The 15123-nt window shown below is 34.2% G+C and overlaps 3 protein-coding genes across 3 annotated transcripts in view; 1 reads left to right on the plus strand and 2 right to left on the minus strand.

The window, feature by feature from the left end:
- Nucleotides 1–29: 29 nt before the first annotated feature.
- On the minus strand, nucleotides 30–2402 carry LOC144858801 (carbohydrate sulfotransferase 14-like). Its single transcript, XM_078714920.1, has 3 exons — nucleotides 2030–2402; nucleotides 1693–1820; nucleotides 30–917 (listed from the first exon to the last, which is right to left on the minus strand). The coding sequence occupies exons 1-3, from the start codon at nucleotides 2121–2123 to the stop codon at nucleotides 45–47; spliced, it is 1095 nt and encodes a 364-aa protein (XP_078571046.1). The 5' UTR covers nucleotides 2124–2402; the 3' UTR covers nucleotides 30–44.
- Nucleotides 2403–3655: 1253 nt separating this feature from the next.
- On the plus strand, nucleotides 3656–6375 carry LOC144850999 (uncharacterized). Its single transcript, XM_078708526.1, has 5 exons — nucleotides 3656–3739; nucleotides 4265–4487; nucleotides 4939–5290; nucleotides 5490–5697; nucleotides 5812–6375. Exons 2-5 carry the CDS (start codon nucleotides 4267–4269, stop codon nucleotides 6021–6023), a joined length of 993 nt encoding a protein of 330 aa, XP_078564652.1. The 5' UTR covers nucleotides 3656–3739; nucleotides 4265–4266; the 3' UTR covers nucleotides 6024–6375.
- A 10-nt stretch (nucleotides 6376–6385) lies between these two features.
- Nucleotides 6386–15123, minus strand: part of LOC144850895 (isoleucine--tRNA ligase, mitochondrial-like) — an 82176-nt gene continuing 73438 nt past the window's right edge. The window contains exons 2-22 of the mRNA XM_078708402.1: nucleotides 14670–14888; nucleotides 14161–14286; nucleotides 13703–13859; nucleotides 13467–13539; nucleotides 13161–13242; nucleotides 12742–12901; nucleotides 12248–12454; nucleotides 11787–11956; nucleotides 11547–11637; nucleotides 11274–11425; nucleotides 10662–10822; nucleotides 10386–10488; nucleotides 9843–10039; nucleotides 9455–9557; nucleotides 8997–9122; nucleotides 8745–8876; nucleotides 8188–8294; nucleotides 7922–8061; nucleotides 7616–7806; nucleotides 7143–7290; nucleotides 6386–6671 (exon numbers count right to left, since the gene is read on the minus strand). Coding sequence (XP_078564528.1) covers nucleotides 6538–6671; nucleotides 7143–7290; nucleotides 7616–7806; nucleotides 7922–8061; nucleotides 8188–8294; nucleotides 8745–8876; nucleotides 8997–9122; nucleotides 9455–9557; nucleotides 9843–10039; nucleotides 10386–10488; nucleotides 10662–10822; nucleotides 11274–11425; nucleotides 11547–11637; nucleotides 11787–11956; nucleotides 12248–12454; nucleotides 12742–12901; nucleotides 13161–13242; nucleotides 13467–13539; nucleotides 13703–13859; nucleotides 14161–14286; nucleotides 14670–14837 — 2928 coding nt within the window. The 5' untranslated portion in view covers nucleotides 14838–14888 and the 3' untranslated portion in view covers nucleotides 6386–6537. The remainder of the gene's footprint in view (nucleotides 6672–7142; nucleotides 7291–7615; nucleotides 7807–7921; nucleotides 8062–8187; nucleotides 8295–8744; nucleotides 8877–8996; nucleotides 9123–9454; nucleotides 9558–9842; nucleotides 10040–10385; nucleotides 10489–10661; nucleotides 10823–11273; nucleotides 11426–11546; nucleotides 11638–11786; nucleotides 11957–12247; nucleotides 12455–12741; nucleotides 12902–13160; nucleotides 13243–13466; nucleotides 13540–13702; nucleotides 13860–14160; nucleotides 14287–14669; nucleotides 14889–15123) is intronic.

The raw sequence follows: 15123 nt of genomic DNA on the forward strand, positions 1-15123 counted from the left end.
TTTTTGTCAAACTAGTTTGATAGTGTAGACAAAGCTTTATAACACTATACTGAAAGCAACAAATCATCAAAATCTACCTGATCATTAGGAATTTTATACCCAAACAACAAAAAATCTTCTCTGTATAAATTGACCAACCTACGAAATAAATCTTCAGGGAGTTTTTGATAGTATCTTTTTAACAAGATTGATTCCGAGCTTTTCCTTTTCTGTCCTTTGTTGTATGTAACAACTTTATCAAACCCTAAATGTGAGTATAAATAAGGAATATCGCGGTCCACTGTTTCTAACCGACCAATGAAGTCATAATCAAGTTCACACGGGCGCCCTCTATACACGATTGGTATCCAATGTCTATCTATAGTTTCCGTTTTATTAACGTCCATGTCCAGTAAAAACATAACAAATTCATTAAATGTTATTCCTGACGCTTTCTTTAGTTCGTTTGCATTATATATGTTCCGATATCGTTGTATAATGATCTGGCCTACGTCTGTATATTCCGGTACTGTTTTACCTTCGAATTTATCGCGATATCCAGATACGACGCGAGTTAATGGATTGCGAACGAATAAGATGTTATAATATTCCATTAAGCGTTTCTTAACTTCGTACTTATCTTTCACTAACGATAAGTACTCGCCTTCTACGGTTGCTTTTGTTCTGCCTCGTAGTCGACTGAAAAGAATTCGCCAATTTTTGGAGCCGATCTTATGTATAATACTCACGGTGAATTTAAACTCGTCACTCCAGTACACCGTGTCCATACTCACTTTATGGTTGACGGCATTGTTTAAGTCTTCCGTATTGTTCAAATCTAATTTTCTAATTCCTACATTACTGCACCCATTTCTCAGTTTTAAATGTCGGAATTTCTGGATTTCGTCCATTGTTAGTTTATCTCTGTTTTTAGGATTCTATAAAAGAAAAGAGATTTGGAAAACAATACTATTATACACCCGGATAGAGAAAAAAAAACCCCGATATGATCTTATTAAGGACAAATATAAAATACAGTAAATGTATACATTGTGTTTAAAAAATCGATAACATTATTATAGCCCTTATAATGGCAATATAAAAAGTTATTGCGCAATATAATATTGTTGGTTGTCATGGCGAAATCAATATTTTGAAAGTTACGTATATTTATTTTTAAAAATTGAACCGTTGAATTTCTCGACGTTTCTAGCGAGATATAGATATTATATAAAGCTCTGTCTACACTATCAAATTTTATGTGACAAAAAAATGTGATGTGACCATATATGGTAGTGATGTGCCCAAATATGGTAGTGATGATATGCCCAAATATAGTGATATGACATCATCATTTCCATATATGGGCACATCACATTTTTTTGTCACATAAACTTTTAATTCTTAGATTGAGAGAAATTTAATTTGCTATATTTATGTTTAATTAAGTGTGGTTTTCTTGTTTATTCTGTAATATTTGTTTAGGACCACAATGGAAATAAGTTTGCCGTCTCGGTACTTTATTGTGTTTTTATCCTATGATATTATGTCAGAATAAAGAAATAAATAAATAAAATAGTGTATACAGAGCTTTATAGGCCAACAGTATTATTCCACACTATGGCCTAATATGTTACGGTTCTGACGCCACTGAACTCGTATCCAAATTATATATTCACGATACTGTAAAATATTATTTGGATTGATACATACGTCATCCATGCCTCTAATCGTATTTTGATTCTGCACGATCCTTTCCCTGTTGTGGTTGTCTTCTACTACATCTCGTTTACCAATATCACTCCATTGGAATTTATTTTCACACTGTGCAAGTTGGACACCTTTTTGAATTGTACAAATAATGCATTATATTAGAATGGATGCATCCAATGAATTGCATTTATAAGCGAAACAATAAATAACAGATATATTACTTTCGAGTTAAAATCAAGATGAGGCATTTGATGAATAAACTGCCTTAAAATACCGAGACATGCTTCGAGAATATTATTCTAATCATCAGAGATATTACTAAATTAGTTATACTTACGTGATTCGTTTATTATGTATAATAGAATTACTATTACAACGAGATAGATAATATTCTGAAATGTTAGCCGCCGACGTCTTGGAAAGATCTTCATAACTCGACGCGTGACCTTCTTCAGCGCTGACGATGTCAATAGTGCTGGTCTGCAGCGGCGAGCCAATTATCATTAATTGGTTCCAATCGATAATAAAAACTGTCGTTCGACCAAATAAATTATGAGCATACGCCTGGTATGAATTTTTGCTATTGTCCCGTTGTATAGGCCTAGAGGTCGTAAACATCACATCACTCAGATTGACCATAAGATAACTCTATTTTGGTTGGGAAGGGGATTTGTTCCGATACGTTGAATAATTCATTGTTGGTGTTCATCTCATCTTATACAAATCGCGGTGTGACCTTCGATTGGTATTAAGACGGGTGCAGGTCAAGTCGGCCCCAAACCGTCTCGGCCAAAGTCAAGTCGGCCCCACGTCAAGTCGGCCCCAAGTCAACTCGGCCTCAAGTCAACTCGGCCTCACGTCAACTCGGCCTCACGTCAACTCGGCCAAAAACTAATCGGTCAACTCGGCCACAATAAAGTATGGAACGCAAAAAGTGCTTAATATTATTATGATTATTACTATCCACGCTTTAAAAAAAATGAAGAAATAAGAAAAATACTCATATAAAAAATGATCTCATTGCCGATATGAATAGAAGTACCCGCGTGTTACAAAAACACGTGCAGGTACAGCATTTTAGTAAATCGAAGACGTAGGCCTACGTTCCACCATTTGGCCATAGAAAACATGATCGTACATCGTTTTGGCGTGCCTCGTTTTTGTCCATGATTTGCGTTTTTAAAAAAGGGGAATCCCCCGGTCAGCGAAAACACGTAGCAGTTGTAGATATCGAAATAGCTAGCAAAGGCGCAGGGAGGCGCAGCTACGAATTGGTTTCAGATGTTGTCGCCTAATCAAATGGATATGCAGCACTGAAAAAATCTACGCGTGATTCAACCATAGTTAACATTAATATTTTATACCTCAATGATTCAACCAAACAATCTAATTACTACACCTAATAGTTCATGTCCTCGCATATCGGACATGATTGAATTTTGACGCACGAACGAACATACGCGCCGACGTACGTGCATCATCATTATTGAGCCTACAATGTGTTCCTATTTATTATCCAGATGTTCATTGTAATAAGTAATAATGATTGCTTATCATTCTTATTTTTGTTGCTAAATGTATCATTGTCTAAATATTAATATTCATTAAAAGTCAGAATTATTCATAGGTAAAAAAAATGTGAAGAAATATCAATCCCCTTCCTTTGCACTTTTTGCGTTCCATACTTTAATGGGGCCGAGTTGACCGATTATTTTTTGGCCGAGTTGACGTGAGGCCGAGTTGACTTGGGGCCGAGTTGACGTGGGGCCGAGTTGACTTGGGGCCGAGTTGATCTGGGGCCGACTTGACTTTGGCCGAGACGGTTTAGGGCCGACTTGGATCGAAACCATTAAGACTCGCATAGAGAAACTAAGAAGGCCTCCACGGGCTTCCGTAGTTTCATAATTCTAATTGAACGTCGCCCTCTATAGATTAAAAACGAACCAAAACAAAACAAACGCACCCTCTGATTCACAAAATACAGCGGCAGATGTTTATAGTTTGAAATGTTTTGTAAAAGTTAACCTGGTTTAGAACTTATGTAGAGGTTTGTTAATGCATAATTCTCATAATTAAATACATTTGTAAATATTCTATGTTGCTGTTATTTTATTGGCGTTAAAAATAACCGCCTCTAGCATGAACAGGCTTCTTTGGAAATAGTTAGGCCTAGGCCGGTTGGTTACGAATAATAAAGTAGTCGGGCAAACAATCAATGTATGGGCTGCCTCTCTCGCTCGGGCCTAGCATAATAAGTATACTGTAATAATTTATTACTATTATATCCTAGGGGCCAGCATTATTTTGTCCTTTTTGCCTGACGGGATATACAGTAGATCGAGCTGTGCTTTATTATGTCATTTTATGGCTTAATAATTAATGTAATTAATAATCCAATCATATTCAATAATATACAGTCAGTGTAGTCTAGTAGGCCTAGCCTAGTTTATTATAAATTTATGATTATTATATTTTCGTATTGCTTTGTCTTGTTGGAAACCAGCTACACATACTTAAGTGTGTGGCAATTTTATTTGGTTAATATTTTATTTACTCTAATTTATACTTTCAGAGATGGACAGTGAACTTGAAAAAAGGCCGCATTCTACTCCTAAGCATTCTGCAGACAAGAAGTCCGCAAGTAATGATGAAACCTATTCCTATTCCTTCAATTCTACTGGCGATTCAACAAGATCTTTGCTGTCTGTGTTATCACATAGCAGCGTTGAAAGTCTATCAGAACATGATATATCCGATGATGATGATGACAAAAACGAAGGCAACGATGAAGACAGGTAAGCAAAATAAGTTACAATGCCATGAAGAGATTGGAATACAGCAGCTATATTGTAATGTTGTACCATAATAGTGCATATAAAAAGCAGTAAATAAATTGAAGTTAAAAAAAAAACAGGAAATGGCAAAATAATAATGAAAATGCTTGCTAGAAAAGAAAGTCTGGGTCTTAGAGTAAAGCTCTGTCTACACTATCAAACATTATGTGACAACAAAATGTGATGTGTCCATGGACATGATATCATATCACTACCATTGGACACATACTATTTTTATAGTGTAGACAGAGTTTCAAAAAAGATCAAATACTGTAGCACACTGTCAGATTGATATTGGTAGGGAATTCACAATGTTGGAGCTGCCACAAAGCTGATACTGACCACCAGTAAATCTGCTCAAACTCTGATAGGTAGCCATGTGCTTAATTGTGGTGTATACATTTATTTTCAGTCAATTTTCAAAGAAATCTGACAGCAAGGACCCTGCTTCCACTTCAGCAGACGTCGAAGATGAACTGGACAGTAAACTGAATGTATTTGAAAAATGGTTGGTGAAGAAAATCAAAGAAGAACGCAAAGCAATAAAGACAGAATTAAAAAAGGAGGAAGAAGCTAAAAGAGTAAAACAGGAAGAGGAGAATAGGAAAAAAGAAAGACAGAGTATGATACAACATCGAATACAAGCCTGGGTAACAGAACACAATGAACAAGATATGTATAGAAAGAAAATTAACAAAAGAGAGGAACAGAGAAAACAAGAAATTAAAGAGGTGGAAAAAACGAGGACAAGAGAAAGAGAAAAGGTATTATTTTAGTTGAATCAAATATTACAAAAGACAATGAGGGTGTGACCTAATGACAATGAGGGTGTGACCTAATGACAATGAGGGTGTGACCTAATTTTTGATCTTTTGTAAACATTTGTTGCAATCTGTCAATTAATTTCAACAGGACTAAATTAAATACTGTATTTACTATTAAATTATTTATTTAAACTTGCAGGCTTGTAGAGAAGAATGGCTAGAAAAGAAAAGGCAAGAAAAGAAGCTTAAAGTTGTTAAAGAAAAGGAAGAAAGGGAAAAGAAAATCAAGGAAGAAACTGAAAAGAAGGAAAAAGCAAAAGAAAAATATGATGAATGGTATAGGAATTCAATACAAAAGCCACGCAAAGTTAAAAACTCATACGCCTACAGTGAAGGAACATTAAAAGGTAGATTAACTAGAACTTTTTCAATGTCTGTTTCTGCGCTATTAAATTACACAACTATATTACTGTATACTAATTTCCTCCTGTACATTTTTGTTAACATACTGTTTCTTTTAGGCTACTACGATTCTGGCGCATACCCATTGCCTAGTTACTGCAACCCAATTCCATGGAAACCAATCCATGTTCCTCAGAATAACGAAGATGTTTCAGCAACTAAAGGCAGACGACGTACCAAGAAAAAAATGTTACAAGATCCATCCCCACCTTTACTGTTTAAATCCAGAACTGCTAAAGAAAACATTGCAGCATTTGGACGTCCTAGGTGATGATGTTACCATTATCAATGGGACTGAACAACAATATAATAGAGAGACTTCGCAACGCTACGAATACGAAAACAGATACGTTTCACAAGTGTGCGAAACTTCCCTATTGTAACCTAAAAGCATGGTCTATGCAGTCCTAGGTAAAATATGTTGTAAAAATTATTAATTTTTGTTTAAGAACTTTATTATTCTAATAACTACCTTATTTATTTTTATGAACTTGTATAAAAATAATTAATTTTCGTTCAAGAACTTTTATTATTTTAATAACTATTTATTTTTATGAACTTGTAATATAAATTAAGTGCTTTTGTTTTTAAAATAAATGCAAGAAGGACAACCAAGAAATCAACCAGTGTGTTGTCTGATCTGTTTATTTTACATTTTATATACAATAAAATACATCCAATTTGATTGGTATGTGACAAGAAATTTATTATTTTAGACAGGAGACAAAGTAACATTTTGCCAACCTTCTATTCCTGGAGAACAAGACATGTTCGTCAATAATGCCTTATTCCCATCCATCTGCCATCGCATCAAGACACCGTTGACATGGCACATTTGCTTCCTTTGATGTGTATTTACGGCATCTACCGCATTTGTTATGCTCTGCAGGTTGGATCAGAAGACTGACACAGGCTACACCTGTAATGAACAATGTAAAACATTGGTAATGTCAATTTGGCAATGAATACTTTATCTTTTATCCAGCTGCCATTCGGGCACTGAATGCTTGTCAGTATACCGTACGAGAGTGATGATTTTTTAATCTGTTTTTGTATATATCGGAGCAAACATAATTTCTATGTATATTTTATATGCAAATGACAATAAATGGAAGTAATTTTTTCCACTGATGATGATGAATTGGGCAAATCCTAAACTGAAGCTATATTTACACTTTCTCCATTTCAACAGAAGACGCCATTTTGTTATATATGTAATGGAAATTGTAATTGAATGTCGTCTTCTACTCCCTGAAGCAAAACAACTGTAGCTGAAGGTGTACTATAATATTCACAAATTTGTCATGTACAATGTTTTATGCAACATGGCCCAATTCCATATTCAAGTTGGTTTATATTATTGTAACACTCAAACAAATTAGGATCATACCATTATTTAAGACAGGGATGTTTTCTTGAACTACTATAGCAGATGAGTTTTGATTGGTTGATAGGATATCTTGACTAAGATTGACGGTTGAAGTCATAAATAGCTCACATATATGTGACGTCATTGATGTGCTATCTGTCTGCAATGACTAAAAGTAGAAACAAAAAATGTTGTAATCTAGAGTAGTAGTAAGTACTGTTTCTGAGAGAAAGTGTAGCTAAACTCTGTCTACACTACCAAACTAGTTTGACAAAAAAAGTGTGATGTGCCCAAATATGGTAGTGATATGACATAATCATGTCCATATATGGGCACATCACATTTTTTTGTCACATAAAGTTTGATAGTGTAGACAGAGCTTTAGACAATGATACAATACTACTGAAACAATTTGCATGGCAGCCTTGTTTATACCATGTTTATACACATATAGTCACTAATTATAATATTAATATCTGCATTTTTTTATTCACCTTCAGTATTTTCCAAAGTTGTTCATTATCTGCATAAATTGTGACATCATACTCCATAATTTTTGATGCGGAAATGTTGGAGTGTAATACCTCCCGTAATTTGCATAACACCTCCCATTCCTCATTTACTGACAAATTCAACCAACCAGGATCCAGTGAAAACAATCCAGATTTAAATACTCCATGTTCCCCTAAAACAATGAAGCAACACTTTATTATTAAAGAAAAAAAATATATATAATTTCTTTTTATTAATTTGTTTGGAAGTAAGAGTTTATTCTGCTCTCAAAAATTGTTTTACAGTACCCGAGCCTCTGTGTAGAAACACTTCTTCTGCTAGATGAGGCGTGATTGGAGCGATTGCCTTGGCGATGACCTCTAGCATGTAATATAAACAAGTTTGACACGACCTCCTAGCTTGGCTGTTGGCTGGTTCACAGTACAACCTGGAAAACGTTTTAAAATACTGTATTTTGGTAAAATTTTATTTTTATGAAAAATTTCATTCATTCTTCTTCCATCAACTCATATATACTTTTTTTTATTTAGAAAATAAATTCTAATGTAATCACCTGTCCTTCATAGTTTCCAAGTAAAATGCAGATATTGTATTATAGATGAGATTTGATGTCAATGAAGTCACTTCACTGAAGTTATATTCATCATATGCCTCACCGACCTGAAATCCACAATACAATATGATTCAATAGACATAATATCATTTGATTATCTGCATCAACCCAGGTGAGCATTATACAGGTGAAATACCAGCATTATATAAATAATCCATTTATATTATCCTTATTAATTCATTGACCTATATTATAGGTCCATGATTAAATCATCTGGTACAGTAAGTGATTGGGGACAAGTTAATTCACAAATTTTTACAGTACCTACTGAAATAAGAAATGTCTATTTTTTTTTTATTTCCGTCACATTCAACATTGGGAAACCTGCCACTAACAGAATGGATTAAAAATATGTAAAACAATCTAAAAAAACATTATACAAAAATTAAACAAAATCACATATCTTATTACAAAAACATTGATAACTATCAAAAAAAGGGGTTAATGGAATAATCTTTCTATAACGTAATCACAATAATATATAAGGTCTTACTCACCCTCTTACCGTATTCAAATAAAAGATGCAGCATGTACTTTTCAATAGGATAGAGGGCCTCATATGGCAAAGCATCATGGGATAGGTTGAAATCATATAGGTTTCCTAGGAAATATCTCATTGTGTTGCGAATCTATAATCAGAATAAAAATATAATTCAAAACTTTAAAGTTGGTTAAATTAATATTTGTTACAAATAGGCCTTGCATTTTAAAAACTAAACATTTAAAAACTCAACAATTAAATATTTTACTTTGATGATGTTCTGATTGGCCATTGCAAAAAGGTCTTGACTGACATGAACCCGGCCGGCCCAACCACATTCGGCTATCCGCCATCGCATGACATCCGCACCATACGCTGGTTGTGTCTTTTTGTTCTAGAAAGAGAAAGAGTTTTAACCTTTGACATAACTTTTTACCTACTATATATAAGAGGGATCCCTTGCATGGGAATAATACCAGATCACCAAACTTAAAATTCACTTTGCTTAAAAGATACTTGCAAAGTGCATGTATTCTCTAAAGCTTTGTCTACACTATTAAACTTTATGTGACAAAAAAAGATGTGTCCCATATATAGACATGATAATGTCATATTACTACCATATTTGGGTATAACACTACCATATTTGGGCTCATCACATTTTTTTGTCAAACTAGTTTGATAGTGTAGACAGAGCTTTACTCTATGACAATACAGAGGACTTACATTGCCACCATTGATTATGGTATCTGGATCAACAACATTTCCAAGGGATTTAGACATTTTGCGACCTTCTCCATCCAAAGTAAAACCATGAACTAGAAGATTCCTAAGAAAATACAGTTACTGAATGAAATACATTATTTGTTGTAAGTTATGAGAAAAGTGCTAAAGAGAGGGGACCTACAGTAGCTATGAACTGAATAGCTGAAGATTTTCATTTTTTTTTAACAAATGATTTTAAACTCTGTCTACACTATGTGACAAAAAAAGTGATGTGCCCATTTATAGATACAAGGATGTAATATCACTACCATATTTGGGCATATCGCTACCATGTTTGGGCACTTTTTTGTCACATTCAGTTTGACAGTGTAGACACAGCTTTACTTACTTGAATGGTGCTTTACCCTGGACAGGGACACTGGTCAGCAATGATGTTTGGAACCAGGCCCCATATTGATCTTCACCTTCTAGGTACAAATCAGCCTGGCGACCATCTAGTACATGACTCCATGAGGTACCACTATCAAACCATATATCCAAGATGTCTTCCCCCTTTGTGTATTCCCTACTAGGGTCGAAACCACTCTATATTAAAATATCAAAAAGTAATCTTTATTTAAGTTTCAGTAATTTCAATACTCTCAGGCGTTTTCAGCCCCTGTAGTTGTGGACAGACGAACAGGCGCAGTTTGGTGGCAGCACTCAAAACAAAGGGACATTTTGGGGAGTAGAAAGTTGTGGTATTTGTCGTCCACAGCTGTACGCAATTCAGCCTAGTAGGTTACAAGTCGCAGGTTATTCCTCCATTTACCCATTTACAAGAAAATAAATTCATTGTAAACAATGACAGAGATTATACTATTTTATGTCTAACATCTAATGAATTTACAATAACTTTCAAATACATAGTTTTAATATATATTTCTTTTACCTTCTCAATGACAGCTGCTGGTAGTAGATCTTGAGTAGACATGTCCCACCAACAGTCTGATCCATGCTGTGATATCAAACTGACAATATGGTCTATAGACTCCCTGAAGTAAAACAGCATAAATATATCAGCAGTAATATCATCTGAGTGACGTTTCTCGGACCCAATGGGTGTATTTACAAAACATAAAGTTCTGAGGTTTCCAATGTTTGTCTGCATTATTTAGCAAGACTTCGGAGGTCGGAGTTGACTCAGCAACATTTAGGAACAACTAACCTTGAGAGAAGTGGCTGTCCATCGTGTTTATCATAAAAGACTGGGATAGGTACACCCCATACCCTCTGTCTTGAGATACACCAAAAGGTCCTGTTTGACAGTTGCACTTTCATACTGTTATTCCCATGACTTGGTAAAATATTAACTTCATCTAGACACTCCTGTATAAACAATGCATATATTGTATTTCAAATTTGTCATGTTAAGCCATGGAGTAATAATTACTCCATGGTTAAGCCTTGTCTACACGATCAAACTTTATGTGAAAAATGTGATGCACCTATATATGGAAATGATGATGTCAAATCACTACCATATTTGGGCACATCACATTTTTTTGCCAAATTAGGTAAAAAAATCTATGATTCACTTCTTGTATAACAAGAGAAATATTTTGTCACTAGCAGCAGAATTTAAACCATGAGAAAGCAGAATGATTTACTATATAAAGGGCAATTTACACAGACGAGTGGTAACGGTAATAAAAATATAGAATCTATGTTATTCCTTATTACACACAACGCGGAGTGGACGGGCGGTTTCCGCTCAGGATAGATACAAATCCTACGTTACCGCTCATCTGTGTAAATTGGCCATATCGCATTTTCTTACCATTGCTTGTTGTCTAATTTCTGACGTGTCTATAAACCATTGCTTACTGGCTCTTATGATGATAGGTTTCTTTGTTCTCCAGTCATATGGATAACTGTGTTTATATTCTTCTTGATGGGCTAATGACCCTGTAGTTTCAAGCATCTTTATCACTGAAAAATTGGAAAAAATATTTTGTCCTAAATGTGCCTTATACTTTGGTAGAATACAAACTAGTTCAAATCAATAGCTAAATTTTATATTTTGATAAGTTATGCACACACACATACCTACCTGTATCATTAGCATCTGTCAAAACATTCTTCCCTGCCAAATCTTCCCCAGCTTCTTTTATAAATGTCCCTTCCTCGTCAACAAGTGATTTCTAAAATAAAAGAAAATTCAGTTAAAAATAAAAACTCAATGATCGTAGAATAAAATATGATAAATGTGCATACAAATAACATATATACCTAATCCAGATGATTTTTTGAATAAACACCAAATAATAGTGAGTGAATATAGAGTACTCACCACTGATAAATTGTACTGTATTCCTATCCCATAATCCTCAGGTCCATGAGCAGGCGCTGTATGCACCAGACCTGTACCAACACTCATCTTAACATGACTAGCAGGAAGAAGGGGTAACTCCCTAGCAGGGGTCAAAGGGTGTCTGTAAAGGCAACCCTCTAAAGATGAACCTATGAATAAAAAAAAGCATGTCAAATATCAATTATTTTACAAATATCTGCATCTTAATGAAAACTCGAAATCATGATTAGTACATTCAAGATATTTTATTTTACTTTAAAATGGAAATTTGTTTTGCTTGGCATAACTAAGACAATAAAACAAGAAAAATATATCAAATTGCAAAAAGCAATGTTAAAATACTATTTATATGTTAAAATACTGTTAAAAATACTGTTATACATTTTATTTATCACCCCCTTCCACATAATCAACAACACACACTATTGCTACAACATTACCATTGAATGTGTTTAAAACTTCAAACTCAGTGGAAAGTGTTTGTGCTACATCAACAAGCCTATCAGATGCCAGAATATAAAGGTCTCCCGAAGTCTGACATCTCACCAGGGTGTAGTCTTTGGCAGCCATATAACATATTGCTTCATTTACTGGAATTGTCCATGGAGTAGTTGTCCACACAAGTAGGTTCACATTCATTGAAGAATCTAAACAAACCATTAATGTTGTTTTAGATTTTATTTTAAAGATAACAAAATTACTTCCATGTAAATCTCTCTCTACTTTATGTGACAAAAACAAGTGATGTGCCCATATATGGACATGATGATGTCATATCACTACTAAATTTGGGCATATCACCACCATATTTGGGCACATCACATTTTTTTGTCAAACTAGTTTGATAGTGTAGACAGAGCTTTAGAGTAGTATTCTAATTACAGAATAACAATATGCATGAATAACACGTTTTATAGTATATAAATAATATTACCAATAAGACCCTGTAATGATTCTGGGATCACTGCAACAGGGAATTTAACATATATAGAGGGCGACACATGATTTGCATTGTATTCCAATTCCGCTTCTGCTAGTGCAGTTCTGGACGACGGAGACCAATTAACAGGCTTCAAATCTCGATATATAAGTCCCTGTGTGTAAGAGGAAGAATAGCTGCTGTATCTTAAGGTAATTGATACTGAAATATATCACATATACTGTACCAGTGATACATGCAGTTATAAAAAGGGGTGGGTGATGATAAGTTGAGTGTTTAGAAAAGATGAGGAAGAACTAACAGAAAAATATAATATAACTTTCAGAATGTAGCTTCTACTATAAAGAACACAAGAAAGTAAAGTTAGTTCTCAGGTATGATATTGGAAAAGATGAATTAAATTAAAATCTCACCTTTTCGTACATTTTATAAAAGGTTTCAAGCTGATTAGCTTCATAGTGTTTATCATATGTAAAATAACAACCACCATCACTCCTAAAAAAATGAATAAAAAACAAATCAATGATTGTCTGTACTTAAAACAATATTTGAAATCTAAATAAAATAATAATAAATTCTTTAGTTAAGCTGCATAATATCATTGTTATAATATTGTTGTAATTCAGTAAAAATTATTAATTTTCCATTGTAAGAGATCAAGTTGGTCATGGCACATCACATGAATTGTAAAACATATCTAAAAACAACTAAAAACTTACCAATCTGCCATAACTCCCCAGCGTTTGAAGGCATTTCTCTGTTTATTAATCGACTTTTCAGCAAATTTCCGAGCTATGTAAAAAATGAAACCACATGTTATCATATAATGCATTTGGGCTTAGAAAACATTGCAGAAGTTTGAAATAGATATGCAGGGTATATACAAGTACTGTATTATATACAGTAATAGACTAGAACAGAACCAAACACATTCACAGCTGAATTCTTAAGTCACCTTTTGCACGTATTGTTTTTGGAGACAGTGTCTTGAAGTCTGAGTCTTTTTTTAATGCTTTCAGTTCTATTGGAAGACCATGGCAGTCCCATCCTGGTTTATAGTGAATTTTGTATCCTTGCAGTAACTTGTACCTGTTGATTATGTCTTTTAAAACCTGAAAATAAAATCCATGTAACTACATCAATGCAAGAGTAGTAATATGACGACGAGTGCGAATATGATTTTGTTAACCTGGCACCAAAAAAACGACCAACCTAGGTCAGGGAAAGATGTGCTGTCATCTGGACCTTATAGAAACCATCAAACCTGTGTAGAGGTGAAGAGCGAGAGCACTCATCCTAATATCTCGGACAATAAATTAACAGGACATAAATCGAAAAGGTTCCTATTATAGGAACCTTTCGATTTATGTCGTAATTTGTGATTGGTCTTTGAAACATGCTTTTGCTGCTAACCTTATTCAAAGCATGTCCAACGTGTGGATCCCCATTGGCATAGGGTGGACCATCATGCAGGCAGAACTCTTTATTCAGTGTATCTTGACTCCGTTGCCATGGATATAAATCTGAAAATTTGCATGCCTGGAAAACAAAAGTAAGACATTTTATGAAATCCTGCAATTCTTTAATAATATTGTAATATTTTTTAATACAACAGAGCAAATTAAAGCATGGAGCTATAGATTATAGCTCCATGATTAAAGGAATAAAAAAAAAACAACAGAATCGGAGTGCAACACTGAAATGTCACAATACTGTACAATAACATACTGTATTGCTCTTTCAAGTCTACTACTAGTACTACTGTACTAGTGTGTAGTACTACCTACTAGACTCTAGGCCAAGACAAGTCAGTCTATCCTACCCAAAAACGATGTCTACATCTTGTTTAATTCATAACTGGTCACTTTGTACGTTTGACACAGACCTAATACTAACCTAGGCTAGGAATGATTACCACTTACCTTTTGAACGTCGGTCTCCCGCTTACCAGCACCCCACAATTCAAAGGAGGTTTTCGGCAAGTTTAGTGATTTGCTAAACCTTTTGCTGGCTTTGTCAGAAAATCGCTTCAGGGTAAAAGTAAATGTTTTTTTAGAATTAGATTGCACAAATAGTTTAAACCTAAACATAATATCACTAATATTTACAACGTATTAATGCTCAAATCATGATTTGCATCTGTTTACTCAGTTCATTTAGTTAACACAAGCCGGTTCTGTACATCCATGAACTTCACTATGGGCGCAGCCATTACAGTCTCGTCCGAACATTTTACATTTATAGAAAAATTATTCCATCAATTATCCTAAAGTATATAATAATCTGCTAATAAATAACATAAATTATTACGAAATATTTATTTAAATTGTAAACTTATGTGTAAATATTATTAAATATATCATTAAATCATTACAA

The sequence above is a fragment of the Antedon bifida genome, chromosome 1 (genome assembly GCF_963402885.1).
Source record: "Antedon bifida chromosome 1, ecAntBifi1.1, whole genome shotgun sequence".
NCBI classification, from domain to species: Eukaryota; Metazoa; Echinodermata; class Crinoidea; order Comatulida; family Antedonidae; genus Antedon; species Antedon bifida.

Coding starts and splice junctions, on each gene's coding strand:
- LOC144850999 (XM_078708526.1), top strand. CDS start 4,267: ATGGACAGTGAACTTGAAAAAAGGCCGCATTCTACTCCTAAGCATTCT. Junction 5,291..5,489: donor GGACAAGAGAAAGAGAAAAG/GTATTATTTTAG, acceptor TTAAACTTGCAG/GCTTGTAGAGAAGAATGGCT. Junction 5,698..5,811: donor CAGTGAAGGAACATTAAAAG/GTAGATTAACTA, acceptor TGTTTCTTTTAG/GCTACTACGATTCTGGCGCA.
- LOC144858801 (XM_078714920.1), bottom strand. CDS start 2,123: ATGAAGATCTTTCCAAGACGTCGGCGGCTAACATTTCAGAATATTATC. Junction 1,821..2,029: donor ATACATAATAAACGAATCAC/GTAAGTATAACT, acceptor CAATTCAAAAAG/GTGTCCAACTTGCACAGTGT. Junction 918..1,692: donor CGATTAGAGGCATGGATGAC/GTATGTATCAAT, acceptor TTTCTTTTATAG/AATCCTAAAAACAGAGATAA.